At 41.5% G+C, this 18,272-nt stretch overlaps 2 protein-coding genes across 2 annotated transcripts; both read left to right on the plus strand.

The window, feature by feature from the left end:
* The first annotated feature begins 10,731 nt into the window (after window positions 1-10,731).
* Window positions 10,732-15,184, plus strand: LOC139546808 (claudin-10-like). The gene is made up of 5 exons (XM_071355605.1): window positions 10,732-11,072; window positions 12,415-12,576; window positions 12,663-12,744; window positions 14,428-14,532; window positions 14,622-15,184. The coding sequence occupies exons 1-5, from the start codon at window positions 10,853-10,855 to the stop codon at window positions 14,770-14,772; spliced, it is 720 nt and encodes a 239-aa protein (XP_071211706.1). The 5' UTR covers window positions 10,732-10,852; the 3' UTR covers window positions 14,773-15,184.
* A 719-nt stretch (window positions 15,185-15,903) lies between these two features.
* On the plus strand, window positions 15,904-17,958 carry cldn10l2 (claudin 10-like 2). Its single transcript, XM_071355604.1, has 5 exons — window positions 15,904-16,207; window positions 16,452-16,613; window positions 16,706-16,790; window positions 16,903-17,013; window positions 17,168-17,958. Exons 1-5 carry the CDS (start codon window positions 15,976-15,978, stop codon window positions 17,364-17,366), a joined length of 789 nt encoding a protein of 262 aa, XP_071211705.1. The 5' UTR covers window positions 15,904-15,975; the 3' UTR covers window positions 17,367-17,958.
* The last annotated feature ends 314 nt before the right edge of the window (window positions 17,959-18,272 follow it).

The following is an 18,272-nucleotide window of genomic DNA, read 5'->3' on the forward strand; positions in this document are numbered from 1 at the left end:
AGAGGGGGGGCAATGCAAATAGTCTGGGTTTTTGATTAGGTGTTCTGATTAGGTGTTCACTAGTCTTGTGGTTTGGGGGTAGAAGTGCTCTTACGTAGATATTTGCTCTTTATCAAAAAACAACAGAACCGACAGACTTTCTTATTTTTCTCCATTCACCCAGCGAGTCAGACGCTGGGCACCAACTACACCTGGAATTCTCTTCAGGTATTCAACCGGAATATCTGTCATCACGCCTAAGTGACTCCTTTAACGGGTGCTCTACTCCAAAGTTCGAAACACAACATTTATGTTGGCCCACTGCAATCATCCTCTGTTCTTTAGAAACACAATTAATCAAAATAAGATCACTCTGACAGACTCCACTTTTCCAAGCGCATACTTCATCATTTAACACCTCAAACCGGTCTCCCACATATGCATCTCAGCAAGAAGCGATTCATTATCATCCATACACGTATCCTCCACTCCAATTTGAGACAATTTCCTTTTTGTTTCAGTTTTCGATACTACTGTTGTCCATTTGGAACATTTGTCTTCGCCTACTTTGCTCGACCCGCTGCTTGATTCGAATTTAGCATCCACTTCCGCCATCTTCTCCGCAGAGACCATCCAGACACGCTGACATAACTGGAAATTCCTAACGCATTCCAGATTTTACAATGCCTGGATAGTTTATGTATCAAATCAAATCAAATTTTATTTGTCACATACACATGGTTAGCAGATGTTAATGTGAGTGTTGCGAAATGCTTGTGCTTCTAGTTCCGACAATGCAGTAATAACCAACGAGTAATCTAACCTAACAATTCCACAACTACTACCTTATACACACAAGTGTAAAGGGATAAAGAATATGTACATAAAGATATATGAATGAGTGATGGTACAGAACGGCATAGGCAAGATGCAGTAGATGGTATAGAGTACAGTATATACATATGAGATGAGTAATGTAGGGTATATAAACATAAAGTGGCATAGTTTAAAGTGGCTAGTGATACATGTATTACATAAAGATGGCAAGATGCAGTAGATGATATAGAGTACAGTATATACATATACATATGAGATGAGTAATGTAGGGTATGTAAACATTATATTAAGTGGCATTGTTTAAGGTGGCTAGTGGTACATTTTTACATAAATTTCCATCAATTCCCATTATTAAAGTGGCTGGAGTTGAGTCAGTATGTTGGCAGCGGCCACTAAATGTTAGTGGTGGCTGTTTAACAGTCTGATGGCCTTGAGATAGAAGCTGTTTTTCAGTCTCTCGGTCCCTGCTTTGATGCACCTGTACTGACCTCGTCTTCTGGATGATAGCGGGGTGAACAGGCAGTGGCTCGGGTGGTTGTTGTCCTTGATGATCTTTATGGCCTTCCTGTGACATCGGGTAGTGTAGGTGTCCTGGAGGGCAGGTAGTTTGCCCCCGGTGATGCGTTGTGCAGACCTAACTACCCTCTGGAGAGCCTTACGGTTGTGGGCGGAGCAGTTGCCGTACCAGGCGGTGATACAGCCCGACAGGATGCTCTCAGCTAACCACGTGGTGGTGATTTCAAGACAACTGGAAACAAAACAAAAAAACAAGGTCAAATCATGACGTCAGTGATCTTCAGGTCGGAAAGTCGGAGCTTGAGAAAGAGGCCCCCGTTCCCGGCTTGGAATTCCAAGTTGGATAACCATTCAAAGCTATTTTTCTCAGTCTGAGCTCGTTTTTTCAGAGTTCTCAGTTGACTTGAATGCATTGAATTCGGAAGTTGGAGATTTCCCAGTTCCCAACGCGGCATAGCAATCTGTTGCCCGACGGCACAGTCGATGAAGTGGCATGCAACCATTGGTTGATGCATGTAATATCTGAGCAGGGGAATGCGACCAACGCTATGCGCTATGGAACGCCGTTTGGGTCTTTGCGTGTCAAAAAAGATACACATCAAATACCACTATTTGAGGTGCAAATAAGCTTGTTGACCAATCAGGACCTGAATATGACTGAACATCACATAATAATTTAACGCGTTCATACATTTTTTACGTAGTTATTACACATTGATTACACTATCACTCGTATTTCATGTCACAACCTTGTTTAACATTATTTACATTTACATTTAAGTCATTTAGCAGACGCTCTTATCCAGAGCGACTTACAAATTGGTGCATTCACCTTATGATATCCAGTGGAACAACCACTTTACAATAGTGCATCTAACTCTTTTAAGGGGGGGGGGGGTTAGAAGGATTACTTTATCCTATCCTAGGTATTCCTTTTCCTATTATCTAGTCTAAATATGGCATGATTCCACCAATTGTAACTGTAACCAATTGTAACCTTCTGCATAACTTTCAAATATGTACTTTTATTTTGAAGGCAAACCGCAAATTCCACTATTGTGTTTAATCCTTATTGTGGCTATTTTCACAACACATAACCCGGTCCGGTCGAGCGTCACTAGCATGATAAAGCTAGCTGGCTGCTTATAACGTTATAGCTTTGGGCAACACGGTTAAGTAGCTGGCTAGCTATTTATTTTCATGAACTGAAGTTCAATTTAAATAGGCGGACAACAGGTGGCTACCTAGCTAATACTTACTCACAATGATTCCTAAATCATTGCTAAGAATAATGAAAATGACTGCAGTTTCTACTGGTCATTGGTTTCAGGCTGGTTGTATTGGTGTTAGCTTGGTACCAAGCTAAAGCTAGCTACCCCAGAAGTTGCAGTCGAACAAATAATACTTTATTACGAACGCGGTATTGTAAAAACATCGTTCGTGGCCGGTGTTTGCTTGTTTGCAGACTTTTTTGTACAGCTTTGGCAGTGCTACTGATAGTAGTGGTGGCGCTTGGCTTGCTGACGTGTCAAATTAAAAGCTTATTTAACGCGTCAAACAGTGTTAATTGATGTGTATCCTTTTTGACACGCAAATATCCAAACTGCGTTCCATACAGAGCGGAGCAGAATACAGTTTGATTTGAACATGGCGCGCCTCCCTCACCGACTCCGCCCGGTCACGTGATGGGTCATAGCCCGGTCAACTATTATGGATCTACTGACCAGACACTCGGCTGTCAATGTGAGTCATTGTCCACAAAGCGGCACGGCGGGCTGTCTAGATCCCAACTATCCTTTCTTTGGATTGGTGGATATATCTCATTATTATAATCTTTTTTGGAATAATCGATGAGAGTTGTTGACGTCTACCGCCGGTATTCACTTGAGAGAGATGCTGTGCTATTAGCCTCATTGAAATTGATATAATGCATAGCCATCTCGATATAAAATGTTTTTTCTCAAAGTTGCCGGAATGTCACATGTCCTATTGATATCAGTACACTTGTAACAGCTTAAGCATTTTGAAACTTATATTTGTTCACATAGACCTCACGTTGCAAATAAGCCATTACATTTTTTGTTGACCAAATTCGACCCTCAATAACCTCCATACAAAAACTCCTTGCTTGGTGAGCGATACAATGAAAAAACGCCACCTGCTGGAGGGAGACAGATGGTCCGCCGAGTTGTGCCTTTCTTGTCCTCATCTTCTCTGGCCTGGTTCAGCCCGGGCAGTTTAATCTAATCCCCTCATTCGTGCTAGCTAGCCTCGAGCCATAGCCGAAGATAGTGGATAAATGAAGATGTCCCAATGTGGGCCGTTAACCATTGAAAAAGTTGTCAGGTCCGGTCTGCTTAATGTGGTGGCTCCAATGATGTATATAAACCATGGCCATTTATTTGTTATATATTTTTCTTATTTAACTAGGCAAGTCAGTTAAGAACAAACTCTTATTTTACAATGACGGCCTTCCCCCTGCCAAACCCTCCCGTAACCCGGACGACACTGGACCAATTGTGCATCGCCCTATGGGCCTCCCAATCACGGCCGGTTGTGATACAGCATGGATTTGAACCAGGGTGTCTTTAGTGTCGCCGCTAGCACTGAGATGCAGTGCCTCAGACCGCTGCGCCACTCGGGAGCCCAAAGCCACTGAGTGGCTCTGAAGCCACCGGTCGGCCATATTGGCACTCCCCAGAAGGAGCAGTCCTCCATAGGAATGAATGGAATTCTACTGTATTTCAATTCAATGTTTCAAGAGCAAAATTACATGTATTTAAGTATGTTTTTGTTGAAGTGTGGACAGTAACATTAGTAATCTCCAAAATGTATACTTTATGGGGAAAAAAAATGCATATTACGTTTTTTGTTTGTTTAGCTCATATAATTTCAAAGTATGCATTATGGTGTCTTTAATTTTAAAAAACGTGGCAAAAAATGAATGTAGACATTAATAATATGCATTTATACAGCATAGAAAATATTTTTTCACAACAGTGGGGGAGTGACAAGATGAAGGCAGGCCTTGTCCTAGAGAGATTTACAAGGTTATCAAAACGTCATGCCAGGGTAAGCCGACACGAAACACAGCTCTTATTTTAAGTGTTTCTCAAATCTGCTTTGGGAAAAATGAACCGTGGAAAAATGTTTGGAACCTTTTCCCTGTTTGACCGCTAGGTTTTATGGGTATTATGACTCACACTGGTACTCTGCATAGGAGCTGGGTCTGGTCTGCTTAGTTCCTTGACCGTATGAACCAGAAAAAAAAAGGGAGTTTGATGTCTCACTTCCTCTTCCTTCTCTGCCATAGCCCTATAAGGGTATACTTATTTCAAGAGATGATACTGGCTGGACTGTCCTGCTTTACCTGGCATCCTTTTTTATTGTTGATTGTGCCATATTAACCAAATCCGTAATAAGATTTTGGTGGGGTTTGTTTTAAACAATATTTTAAGTATATTAAAAAACACTGTACTTCAAACTCAATGCAGACAAAAAATATAAATGCAACATGCAACAATTTCAAAGATTTTACAGAGTTACAGTTCATATAAGGAAATCAGTCAAATTGAAATAAATTAATTAGGTCTTAATCTAAGGATTTCACATGACTGGGCAGGGGCGCAGCCATGGAAGGGCATAGGCCCACCCAATGGGAAGCCTAGCCCAGCCAATCAGAATGAGTTTTTCCACACAAAAGGCTTTATTACAGACAAAAATACTCAACAAAATTGTATTTTTTTTTTATTTCAGCTCATGAAACATGGGACCAACACTTAACATCTTGCGTTTATATTCTTGTTCAGTATATTTTGCAATTTATATTGATTTATTATTCATAATATGTCTCCAGTATTCTTGGCTCCCTAATACTGTCTACCTCGATTACTAACCTATCCCTTGCATGCATTGTGCTTTGCATGTGCAAAAGATCAGTCAAATTGCCAAAAGTTCTCTTATGACCAGGGGCGCAACTTTGATTTTAGAAGGGACATTCTTTTTTGATACATTTTTTAATCCAGTCGGATAAACACTCCAAACAGCCTACCCGACCGCTCTGAGGAGTCCGCATGCTCCTAAAGCACACCGCTGCCTGGAGCAGCCTATCACCTACTTGTTTGTCTGTACTGTCCTCTGCTGGTTGACAGCAGTTTTCACCAAAGTAATCCCCCCTGTCTGTGTTTTGACATTTCAACTGAACTCACCTTATCTAGATGTTGACCTTTCACCTACAGTGCTTCACCCCAATACTATTGAGTGCAGTGAGAATGTTTGCAGTTGACACTTCAATATAGCCATATCTGGCTACCAGGTTGCTCTTTCCAGACCCAAGATGGTACCTGACAGATCAAAACATAGCTAATCATGTACACAATTAAATGTTGGATGTAAATATCTTATCTAAAAGCAGATATGTGCAAGGTTACCAGGTTGAGAGCTTCACGTTCCTTGGTGTCCACATCACCAACAAACTAACATGGTCCAAGCACACCAAGGCAGTCATGAAGAGGGCACGACAAAACCTATTCCCCCTCAGGAGACTGAAAAGATTTAGCATGTGTCCTCAGATCCTCAAAAAGGTTCTACAGCTTCCCCATTGAGAGCATCCTGACTGGTTGCATCACTGCCTGGTATGGCAACTGCTCAGCCTCCGACCGCAAGGCACTACAAGAGGGTAGTGCGTATGGCCCAGTACATCACTGGGGCCATAACAGGCAGGCCCTAACAATTGTCAAAAAGACTCCAGCCACCCCAGTCATAAACTGTTCTCTCTGCTACCGCACAGCAGGGGGTACCGGAGCACCAAGTCTAGGTCCAAGAAGCTTATAAACATCTCCAAGCCATAAGACTCTTAAACATCTGATCAAATGGCTACCCAGCATTAACCCCCCGCCCATTTTTTTACACTGCTGCTTCTCTGTTTATTATCTATGCATATTCACTTTAATAACTCTACCTACATGTACATATTACCAGAATTACCTCGACTAACCGGTGCCCCCGCACACTGACCCTGTACATAGCCACGCTATTGTTATTTTACTGCTGCTCTTTAAGCAACAGGATAATAAACAGTAACAGCAGCATATGTGATGAGTCAAACGAGTTAGTCTAAAAACAGTCAATGCAGATAATCATTAGCTAACCGGACAAACTATTTAGCAGTCTTATGGCTTGTTGGTTCCAGACTTAGTGCATTGATAACGCTTACCATGCGGTAGCACAGAAAACAGTCCGACTTGGGTGGCTGGAGATTGACAATTTCTAGAGCCTTTCTCTGACACCGCCTGGTATAGAGGTCCTGGATGGCAGGGAGCTCGGCCCCAGTGATGTACTGGGCCATAAGCACCACACTCTGTAGCACCTCGCGATTGGATACCATACCAAGTGGTGTGCAGCCAGTCAAGATGCTCTCAAGGGTGTAGCTGTAGAACTTTGAGGATCTGATGACCCACGCTGAATCTTTTCAGCCTCCTGTAGGGGATGAGGCGTTGTCATTCCCTTTTCACGACTGTGTTGGTTGTGGACCATGATAATTATTTAGTGACGGGGACACTGAGGAACTTGACGCTGTCAACCTGCTCCATTACAGCCCCTTTGATGTGGATGGGGGTGAGCTCGGCCCTCCGTTTCCTGTAGTCCACGATGAGCTCCTTTGTCTTTCTGATGTTGAGGGAGAGGTTGCTGTCCTGGCACCACACTTCAAGGTCTGACCTCCCTGTAGGCCGTCTCATCGATGTCGGTGTACAGGCCTATCACCGTCGTGTCGTCGGCAAACTTGGTGTTGGAGTTAAGCGTGGCCACACAGTTGTGGATGAACAGGGAGTACAGGAGGGGACTAAGCACCCATCCCTGAGAATCCCCCATGTTGAGGGTCATTGTGGCAGATGTGTTGTTGCCTACCCTCACCATATGGGGGCGGCCAGTCAGGATGTCCAGGAACCAATTGCAGAGGGAGGTGTTTTATCCCAAGGTGTTTACCTTAGTGATGAGCTTGGAGGGCACTATGGTGTTGAACGCTGAGTTGTAGTCAATGAACAGTATTCTCACAGGTGTTCATTTTGTCCAGGTGGGAGTGAAATAGAGATTGTGTCATCTACATTTACATTTAAGTCATTTAGCAGACGCTCTTATCCAGAGCGACTTACAAATTGGAAAGTTCATACATATTCATCCTGGTCCCCCAGTGGGGAATGAACCCACAACCCTGGCGTTGCAAGCGCCATGCTCTACCGACTGAGCCACACGGGACCATCTATGGATCTATTGGGGCGCTATGCAAATTGGAGAGGGTCCAGGGTGTCTGGGATGATGGTGTTGATGTGAGCCATGACCAGCCTTCCGAAACATTTCATGGCTACAGATGTGAGTGCAACAGGGCGAAAGTCATTTAGAGACTGGTTACCTTGACATTCTTGGGCACAAGGACTATGGTGGTCTGCTTGAAACATGTAGGTATTACAGACTGGGTCAGAGAGCGGTTGAAAATGTCAGTGAAGACACTTGCCAGTTGGTCAGTGCATGCTCTGAGTGCGTAATCGTGGTAATCCGTCTGGCCCGTCGGCCTTGTGAATGTTAACCTGTTTTAAAGATCTTACGTCGGCTACGGAGAGCGTGATCACAGTCATCCAGTACAGCTGGTGTTCTCATGCATGGTTCAGGGATGGAAGAAAGCAGCCTTGAGGAACGCATAAATGGTATTTAGCTCATCTTGTAAGCTCACATCACTGGACAGCTCGCTGCTGTGTGTCCCTTTATAATCCATGAAGTTTGAAAGCCCTGCCACATCCGACAAGCGTCAGAGCCAGTGTAGTATGATTCCATCTCGGTTCAGTATTGAAGCTTTGCCTGTTTGATGGTTTGGAGAGTGTAGTGGGATTTCTTCTAAGTGTCTGGATTAGTGTCCTGCTCCTTGAAAGTGGCAGCTCTATTCTTTAGCTCATTGTGGATGTTACCTGTAATCCAAAACTTCTGGTTGGGATATGTTCGTAATGTATGGTCACTGTGGGGACGACGTCATCGTTGCACTTACTAATTAAGCCTGTGACTGATGTGGTAAACTCCTCAATGCCGTCAGATGAATCCCAGAACATAGTCCAGTCTGTGCTAGCAAAACAGTCCTATTTTTACAATAATGCTGCATTCGTAAACAAGTGGGAAGTGGGAATTTACCACATACAAATGGGAGAAAAATCACTTGAATGTCCTTCGAACTATACTATCCATTGCATCTTAGCCTATGTTGCTCTGATATTGCTCATCCATATATTTATATTTATACATTCTTATTCCATTCCTTTACTTAGATGTGTGTGTATTAGGTATTTGTTGTGGAATTGTTAGATATTACTTGTTAGATATTGCTGCACTGTCAGAACTAAAAGCACAAGCATTTCGCTACACCCACAACAACATCTGCTAACCATGTGTATGTGACCAATACAATTTGATTTGAACTGATAATTAATAGTGGAAAACTCGTATATCATTGCTGAGCTCCAACTTCTCCCACATGCTGACTTCTGACGTCGCCTACTAAGTAAATTACCTTGTTAACAGAATTTGACAGTTAAATGTAACAAGAAAACATGATTTATAAAAAGCAATCTATTAATATGGTTTCTAAAATCTATCATTTGTTTACAGGCATTATAGCTGTACTTTTGGTTTATGGTTGACACAGCTTGTTGGCCATTAGCCAATCGACATTTCTCAACGAGTTCAAAGCACGTCAGTGCATCCAACTGGTATTTACAACTGGTAAATTCCCACCTCCCACTTGGTTATGAACGCAGCAAGTTTATCTTTCTCTAAGCAGCAATCGTTTACTAGTAACTGGACTTTGTCACATTACTGATTGTCTTATGGCTTACTGATTGTCCTATATATTTTTTTATGTTAATATGATACTTCACTTCACTCAAAGACCAAATCTGGAGAGCACAAAAAAAGACTAAAAATAAGAAAAAAGAAAAACCTTTAAAAAATGTGCCTTTAAAAAAAATACCTAACCATCAGTTTACTTTATTCTTTCACTATGGGCCATGTCTCTCCATCTCTTCTCAGTAAATGGTGTGAGGTAAGATGTCCTTAGTGTAAATAATTTCTGTGGAACACATGTCCCCTGTGTAATTTGCTTGCTTGGGGCATTTTATTTCTTCTCATTTTTTTACCCGGTGAACCCTTTGAAGAACCCTTTTGGGCTCCAGGTAGAGCCTTTTGGGTTCCATGTAGAACCCTTTCCACAGAGGGTTTTTACATGGAACCCAAAAGGGTTCTCCTATGGGGACAGCCGAAGAACCCTTTTGGAACCCTTTTTTCTAAGAGTGTACTAATCATAGACTCGAATGTATAGCTGACAAATAAATTAAGCATATTTGGCATATGATTTATCTGGACAGTTGATGGTGTCTACAACACTCTTAGCTATGCATTACAGAGTTCTATGTGCAGAACTGATGTATTGAAGCATGATCATCTTTATAAGTCATCCATTTGTTAAATACAGGAACTAAACTAAAACTGCAATATTTAAAACACACAACTGAAACATTTGGATATACAAGAATAATAGGCATTGTACTGTACAGTATATCATAAGTATTCACGCCCCTTGGATTTCTTCACATTTTATTGCGTTACAAAGTGGGATTAAAATTGATTTAATTGTAATTTTTTGTCGACAATCTACACAAAATACTCTTTAATGTCAAAGTGGAAAGAATATTTTTTTTATATATATTAATGAATCCGGCCTCTTTCTAGAGCTACGACCTGAAGATCAATGACGTCATCATGATTCGACCTTGTTTTTCTCCGAGTTCCCAGTTGTTTTGAAAGCACCATAAATCCAGAGAATGCCAGACTTTGATGACAAAATCTGCCCATGAAGGACCGCCGCGCCACCTTCCTGTTCAAGTGAGCACAGCACAACAGGGTGAGTCCAAAAATGTATTGTATGCACAGGTTGTTGTGACAGAGTCAAAAGTGGCTGTATGATGTTCTCCATGCTATATGTGATGAACCCCCTTTGAGATGCACAGGGGCTTTCAGGCTGGTTGTGCATGTTTATGTGTTATTAAGTTATCGGCCTATAAGTTCTAAATGTTTTGAATCATGTATATTCATCCCCTTGTTATGTGAGGCATCATGAAGTCATCATGAGACATTTTGACACATCATGACTGTGTTTCCACCATCTTTGACCATTTGGCACAGTTAGCTGCCATCAACTCTATCACAGTGAGTAACGTGTGTGAGGTGAGGGGGTGGAGGAAGGTAGACACCATTGGTCAGTCGATAATGAGGGCTAAACCCCTCCCTACTGAATATGAAACAGTCCAGGACATATTAACCATCAATCCCACCATGGCCATTTAACCTGGGCTACTTCTCTAGAGCCCACGCCTGGGATTGTCTTCAACAATATTCATTGGCCAGTGGACCATCAGTCACACCGTTACTCTTTTGTCTGAACATCTCACCAACTTCAGTAGTAAGCACTCTATTGTACACAATGAGTAACATGGTGACAGAGATTTTGGCCTTTATTCTCACCACGTCTGGCTGGGTCCTGATCTCCTCCACCATACCCACGGATTACTGGAAGGTGTCCTCTCTGGACGGCACAGTCATCACCACAGCTACCTACTGGTCCAACCTGTGGAAGACCTGTGTCACTGATTCAACAGGAGTCTCCAACTGCAAGGACTTTCCCTCCATGCTGGCACTGGACGGTCTGCTCAAAGTTTATTTCTTGTCATTGGGAAAGTGTCTTATAGCAGCTGCTTTGCAAGCTTAAGAGTGCCTACTTGCCTACGGTGATACAATACACAGCTTTTAAACTGTAAGAGCTCCTTATTATTGTGATTTCTAATGCCCTCATTGTGTAAATGTATGGTTATTCCCATTTTTTTGATCCAGTTGATCAAGTGATTACATCTCAATGCATTCATTATGCATGGACCAGTTGTAATAGCCTGTTACATGGATTGTACTCAACTAATGAAAGTGTAGTCTGCAGGCTAGCAGTGTTTCAGCATCTGGCCAGCGTGTCTCAGATGAGGGTCAGTGGATCTGCCACCTCAGTGTAACTGTGCCACAGTTCAATTTCAAGCTCATTACTTGGAAAGAGAAGGGCTCATTACTTGGAAAGAGAAGTGCTCAGAGCTTGCCAGTGCTAATAGATTTTGGGGGAGGGTACAATGCAAGTTTTCTCCCAGGGACAACTCATCTACCTTCAGAGATGTCAATGTTTAGCCTAACTTCATGGGAGTTGAAGGCTATAAATTAGATTTACTGGGAGCTTGGGGCTTTCTCCCATGGTTGGCTAATTTCTGGGGTTTACCACCAAGCTAATATTTGCCTGTTAATCACATCTCAAAGGCAGCTCCAATTTCAAGACTACAAAAAAATATATGTTTTATTGTCACATACACCGGATAGGTGCAGTGAAATGTGTTGTTTTACAGGGTCTGCCATAGTAGTATGGCGCCCCTGGAGCAAATTAAGGTTGTGCCTTGCTCAAGGGCACATCGGCAAATTAGCATATCTCTTTACTAAGAAACAATTACTGGTTATGCTTACAAATTATTGTTTATTCATACTGAACCAATTTGTTGCTTGCACAGTTAGCTGAGCAAATGAAAAGCGAAGTCTAAGCAAGCCTAAATATCTTACATTGAGTGATAATTCACTTAAAATTTGTTTTTTTACTACCAAGCTACAATATTAGCAAGATATTTTACCTTAATAAGACGATTAAGGTAAAATATATTGAAATAAGATAAATGACATGAATTAAGCCTTTTATAGGTTAAAATAAGCACAATTGTTAAAATAAGCTAAATTATCTGCCAATGATAATTTAGCTTTCACTTTTTGCTGTATGGTAATCCTGCATGGCATGTTGGTGTAATGAGATGGGGAGGGCATTGGGGGAAATGGCTGGGGGACATTTAGCTATTGAGAACGCTTCGACTATGCTTATAACTACAGCTGATCATGCATCAAATCAAGAAGCATGGCCTAAAGGTATGTGTAACAGATGTCTGACGTGGTCGACGCTTGTTCTTCCAGGCTACATCCAGGCCTGCCGGGGTCTGATGATCACTGCTGTGTGTTTGGGCTTCTTTGGTGCTGTCTTCGCCTTGGTCGGAATGAAGTGCACCAAGATTGGGGGATCAGACCAAAGCAAAGCCAGGACAGCTTGCATCGCCGGGGTCAATTTCATACTCAGCGGTAACTATCATGTCACAGCCATTGATGGACAATAGTGGCATAGTTTACCAAGTCTGCAGCACTGAACGTTATTTTCTTCTCTGCAGGTCTCTGCTCGTTGTCTGCATGCTCCCTGTATGCACACAGGATAACATCTGAGTTTTTTAACCCCATGTTTGTCGCTCAGAAGTGAGTAACTCATTTGATGTATAGGATCAGACATACAGTGCCTTGCAAAAGTATTCATCCCCCTTGGCGTTTTTCCTATTTTGTTGCATTACAACCTGTAATTTAAATGGATTGTTATTTGGATTTCATGTAATGGACATACACAAAATTGTCCAAATTGGTGAAGTGAAATGAAAAAAATAACTTGTTTCAAAAAATTATATATATATAAAAAAAAAATGAAAAGTGGTGCGTGCATATGAAGCCCCTAAATAAGATCTGGTGCAACCAATTACCTTCAGAAGTCACATAATTAGTTAAATAAGTCCGCCTGTGTCCAATCTAAGTGTCACATGATCTGGCACATGATCTCAATATATATACACCTGTTCTGAAAGGCCCCAGAGTCTGCAACACCACCAAGCAAGGGGTACCACCAAGCAAGGGGTACCACCAAGCTAGGGGCACCACCAAGCAAGGGGCACCACCAAGCAAGGGGCACCATGAAGACCAAGGAGCTCTCCAAACAGGTCAGGGACAAAGATGTGGAGAAGTACAGATCAGGGTTGGGTTATAAAAAAATATCCAAAATTTTGAACATCCCACGGAGCACCATTAAATCCATTATTAAAAAATTTAAAGAATATGGCACCACAACAAACCTGCCAAGGAGGGCTGCTCATGGACCAGGCAAGGAGGGCATTAATCAGAGGCAACAAAGAGACCAAACATAACCGTGAAGGAGCTGCAAAGCTCCACAGTGGAGATTGGAGTATCTGTCCATAGGACCACTTTAAGCCATACACTCCACAGAGCTGGGCTTTACGGAAGTGGCCAGATAAAAGCCATTGCTTAAAGAAAAACAATAAGCAAACACGTTTGGAGTTCGCTAAAAGGCATGTGGGAGACTCCCCAAACATATGGAAGAAGGTACTCTGGTCAGATGAGAATAAAATTGAGCTTTTTGGCCATCAAGGAAAACGCTATGTGGGGATGTTTTTCATGAACAGGGACTGGGAAACTGGTCAGAATTGAAGGAATGATGGCTGGCGCTAAATACAGGGATATTCTTGCGGGAAACCTGTTTCAGTCTTCCAGAGATTTGAGACTGAGACAGAGGTTCACCTTCCAGCAGGACAATGACCCTAAGCATACTGCTGAAGCAACACTTGAGTGGTTTAAGGGGAAACATTTAAATGTCTCGGAATGGCCTAGTCAAAGCCCAGAACTCAATCCAATTGAACATCTGTGGTATGACGTAAAGATTGCTGTATATCAGGGAACACATCCAACTTGAAGGAGCTGGAGCAGTTTTGCCTTGAAGAATGGGCAAAAATCCCAGTGGCTAGATGTGCCAAGCTTATAGAGACATACCCCAAGAGACTTGCAGTTGTAATTGCTCCAAAAGGTGGCTGTACAAAGTATTGACTTTGGGGGGGTGAATAGTTATGCACGCTCAAGTTCTGTTTTTTGTCTTATTTCTTGTTTGTTTCACCCAAAAAATATTTAGCATTTTCAAAGTGGTAGGCATAATACAAACCCCCCAAAAATAAATTAATTCCAGGTTGAAAGGCAACAAATAGGAAAAAATGCCAAGGGGGGTGAGTACTTTGGCAAGCCACTGTACAGCAGTGACCCACGTGATCATGGATGAAGTAATGCTGCTGTTAATTAATGAGTCTCCTTTGTTCCCCTGTTTTCCAGGTATGAACTGGGGGTTGCCTTGTTCATTGGTTGGGCAGGATCTATCCTTTGCATTCTGGGAGGGGTGATACTCTGCTTCTCAATAGTAGATAGTTCCACTACAAGGTAAGTCACAAAGTTCAATAATATGTCATGATATTTGGTCAATTACATGATTGGTTTACTTAACATTTTTCTCTCTCCTCTCCCTCTAGTCACACAGGCTATGCCTACAGAGGAGCTACCTCTGCCTCTAATGTTTCTTCTCACCCTAGAGGGCATGCACAGCCTATGAGCCAGAGGCCTCCACCAGAGTACAGTAGCTCTTCTAGAGTACAGCACTTTGATAAGAATGCCTATGTGTAAGGGATGATAGGACAAATGCAGAACCTGAACAGCGGCATAGTCTCGAGAGGCCGATTTACTGCCATACCAGTTAAAAGGAGGAGAAAGAATGTGTTACGTGACTGGCTGGCCCATTGTGTCACAAATAATGATAGATCAGAAAGAGATCACTTTATATTGGAGTTGATCCCCCTGTTCACCTATTTATGACAGCACTAATTTCTATGCTGAGTCCAATGGAAATCAGAGCCTTTTTGAGTTCGTAAGAGATTGGCTGAGATTTGTGGCTTTGATATTTACTTTATAATAATATGTGAGCCTTGTGGTAGACCTAAGCTGCGAATCGAAATAGTGTCAATAATAACCACTTTTCTGTGCAATTGTTGATTTTTCTTTTCTTTTTTGATAATTGTTTGACATTAAAGTGAGGATGTGAACTGTTATATCGTCTTGTGTTGCCTGTCTCTTTAACTGTTAGACACACATTAAAATGCTGTTAATCTTTAATGACAGAACATTTAAAACTATGTTTAACATCGAAAACATCCAGTTTCTAACCAACCATTGACATAACCATAAACTACAGCATGTTTTATAATCAACATATCTTTGAGGTCACTTTTGGAAAAGTGTTATCCATTTACAGTACCTCTTGTATATCTTAATAACTCATTATTTACAGTCCTATTTCAACTGGCACCTATTTCAGAAAATCCTAAACAACTTGTATTTAGCCTATTATAAAATCATGTGTATTTGTGCTTGTTTCAAATAATCCTCTCTCCCTAAAATATTATGTAATTACTATGCCATTACAATAGTACAAAGTGAATTACTACCACTAAATATAGAAAGTCTATAACATAAGTTATTTCAGAACAAAGGGTTTACCAGCATGGCTCAGATGAAACACTTGCCCTTTGTGTAAAGCTGTCAGTGATGTGATTAATTTCAAGTTGGACCCACACTCCTTACAGTTTACAGTAAACAGCTTCCATCATGGTTTCGACAACAGAGTCCACATCAACACTCTCCTATACACATACACCATGTCATCCAGTCCAGAGAGACGTGTTATCACCTACTGAAACAAGACAACAAGCACCAACATCCTGCAGCAGTCCCGGCATCACGTGTGTCCTGAGTCTCGATCCCTCACGCGCACCTCTTCAGGAGTGCCTAGGAGCAGTAGGTTAGCACACCCATCCTTTCTCATCTGGAACCATGAGGAAAAGGCTGATCCAGGTTTCTGGTTTCCTGATCTCAACGCTGGGATGGCTTTTTGTACTTTGTACTATGGCGATGGATTACTGGAGGATCACCCAGATAGGTGGCCAGGGAGGTTCATTCATTATCAAGGTGGCCTGGTACTGGTCCAACCTGTGGCAGGACTGCTTCACAGACTCGACAGCAGTTACCAACTGCAGAGACTTCCCTGTGCTGTGGTCTGTCAAACGTAAGAACATTGTTCAAACATCTGACTTAAGGGTTTCTGGTATATATTACATTGTAGGATCTCTGCAAATTGATCACCATTCTGTTGCATTATTTCATACTCAAACATCACTTTGAATTCTTGAGAGCTTGTCGCGCTTTTCTAATGGGAAAAGCAACAACAAAAACGTTGTGCTGATCGATGATATGTTGAATCATATCTTCTCCTTTTAATTGTTTTTTTATATACTTTTTTTTTTTAACAGCTATCGTCCAGGGAGTGAGAGGCCTGCTGATGTGTGGACTAACCCTTGGGTTTTTTGGTGCAATATTTTGCTTTGTTGGCATGGAGTGCACATATATTGGAGGAGGGGGAAAAAACAAGGATATGCTTTTGTTCGCCGGATCCGTATTTCACTTTGTCGGTGGTAAGTACTGTCCATGGTATGTTCATTTCTCCAGATGACTTATTTTTTCCCCCATCAACATTTCCTAGTATGACTGAAACCTCTTCACACAGGTGTGTCAGACTTAGCTGCATACTGCTTATACATCAACAAAGTCGCAAGGACAACTTTCACTCAATCTTCACCAGGAATCCTGAAGTAAGATTAATATTTCAAATGGCTACAATAATCTGTTCGAAATTAAAAATACAAATGAACAGCTGCACATGTTAGTAACTGTACTCATGTATGCTTTCTACTATTCTCTAAGGTATGACTTAGGACCTCCCATTTTTATTGGATTGGTTGGGTCTTTTTGCATCCTCTTAGGGGCCATTCTCTATGCTGTGACTGTGTACAAAGTCCTATTCCCTAAAGCAAAGTAAGAAAACTGTTTTGAACAAGTCATTTGATCAGAATGATAGATATTCATTATATCGCTGAACAGTAAGATCCCATCATTCTAGTATGCCATCGTTGTATTGCCTTCATTGAATAATGAGAAATATGTTTTATTGTGTGTCTCGTTATTTCAGGGTGGTGCTCGCCCATGGGGGTCCTAGAACAGGAACATACATGGCCTCTCAGGCCAGAGGCAGGACCCTCTACACTGGATACTACAGACCACCCAGACAGTACAGATCCTACAACTCAGGGATATCCAGCAGCTCTAAACTCACTAGGATCTCCCAGATAACACCTGAGGAACTGTCAGACAGAGATGCTTTTGTGTAGTGGCATTGGCTACAGTACTAGTTCCAGACAATGTGTTTGTAAATACCATTAAGATGAAGTCTATTAAGGATATTGTGAACATTGTTTTTTTCCCAGCTACATTATTTGATCTAGTCTTTTCAGGTCAATTTTCATTTGATCACGCTGTTGTTGCAGAGAATTTTCCTGCACAGAAGGAAATGCTAATTCTAGTGCATTTGAGGTTTTAAAAGGCTTCTAAAGTTTGTAATTTCCATGTTAAAATGGCAGATTTTCTTTATCATAACTAAAAATGTATCAACCCCGACAAAAAAGTCCATTAATTATAATCCACATAATAATTCACATTTCCTGTCCCTGCAGGATTATTTTCCTGCTGTTTAACTGGTCAAATGAAGATAGTATTGCGATGTATTGTATTGCTATGCCATAGGCTTTAATTTACAAATCTGCCACATACTGTTAAGATTATCTGTTTTCTGTCTGTATGATTGATACACCCAGAAAAGATGAGATTCTGTGAAAGTATGACATGACAAGGATCTTTGTACGCAATTATGATATGTTTGATATTTTTATGAATATAAATACAACTTTGGATATGCAATAGAAATAATGGAGTGATTATTGCAGATACAGCAATCAACTTACCATTACGTAAAACCTCTAGTGCAGACTGAAATCTATAAGGAAAATCATGGCAAAGTCATGACATGAACACGACCTGTGTTTTTAGGCCTACACGAAACTAACTTAATGTTGGTAGAATCCTGGATATTATACCAATAACAAACATGGCATGCCCTCATGGGGAGAAAAGTCATCGGTCAGCATACACCTTGCCTCTTTTTCCATCAGTTTTGGAGAGAGGAGGTGTGATGATATACACAAAGACACGCTCTCAATGCATTGAGGAGGGGCGGGGGT

Source organism: Salvelinus alpinus, chromosome 20 (assembly GCF_045679555.1).
Source record: "Salvelinus alpinus chromosome 20, SLU_Salpinus.1, whole genome shotgun sequence".
Classification (NCBI taxonomy): domain Eukaryota; kingdom Metazoa; phylum Chordata; class Actinopteri; order Salmoniformes; family Salmonidae; genus Salvelinus; species Salvelinus alpinus.

Excerpts from the sequence above, each read along its gene's own strand:
- LOC139546808 (XM_071355605.1), top strand. The coding sequence starts at position 10,853 with ATGAGTAACATGGTGACAGAGATTTTGGCCTTTATTCTCACCACGTCT. Across the intron at positions 12,745-14,427 it reads CCCATGTTTGTCGCTCAGAA|GTATGAACTGGGGGTTGCCT; the intron begins GTGAGTAACTCA and ends CCTGTTTTCCAG. Across the intron at positions 14,533-14,621 it reads GTAGATAGTTCCACTACAAG|TCACACAGGCTATGCCTACA; the intron begins GTAAGTCACAAA and ends CTCTCCCTCTAG.
- cldn10l2 (XM_071355604.1), top strand. The coding sequence starts at position 15,976 with ATGAGGAAAAGGCTGATCCAGGTTTCTGGTTTCCTGATCTCAACGCTG. Across the intron at positions 16,791-16,902 it reads TCTTCACCAGGAATCCTGAA|GTATGACTTAGGACCTCCCA; the intron begins GTAAGATTAATA and ends CTATTCTCTAAG. Across the intron at positions 17,014-17,167 it reads GTCCTATTCCCTAAAGCAAA|GGTGGTGCTCGCCCATGGGG; the intron begins GTAAGAAAACTG and ends TCGTTATTTCAG.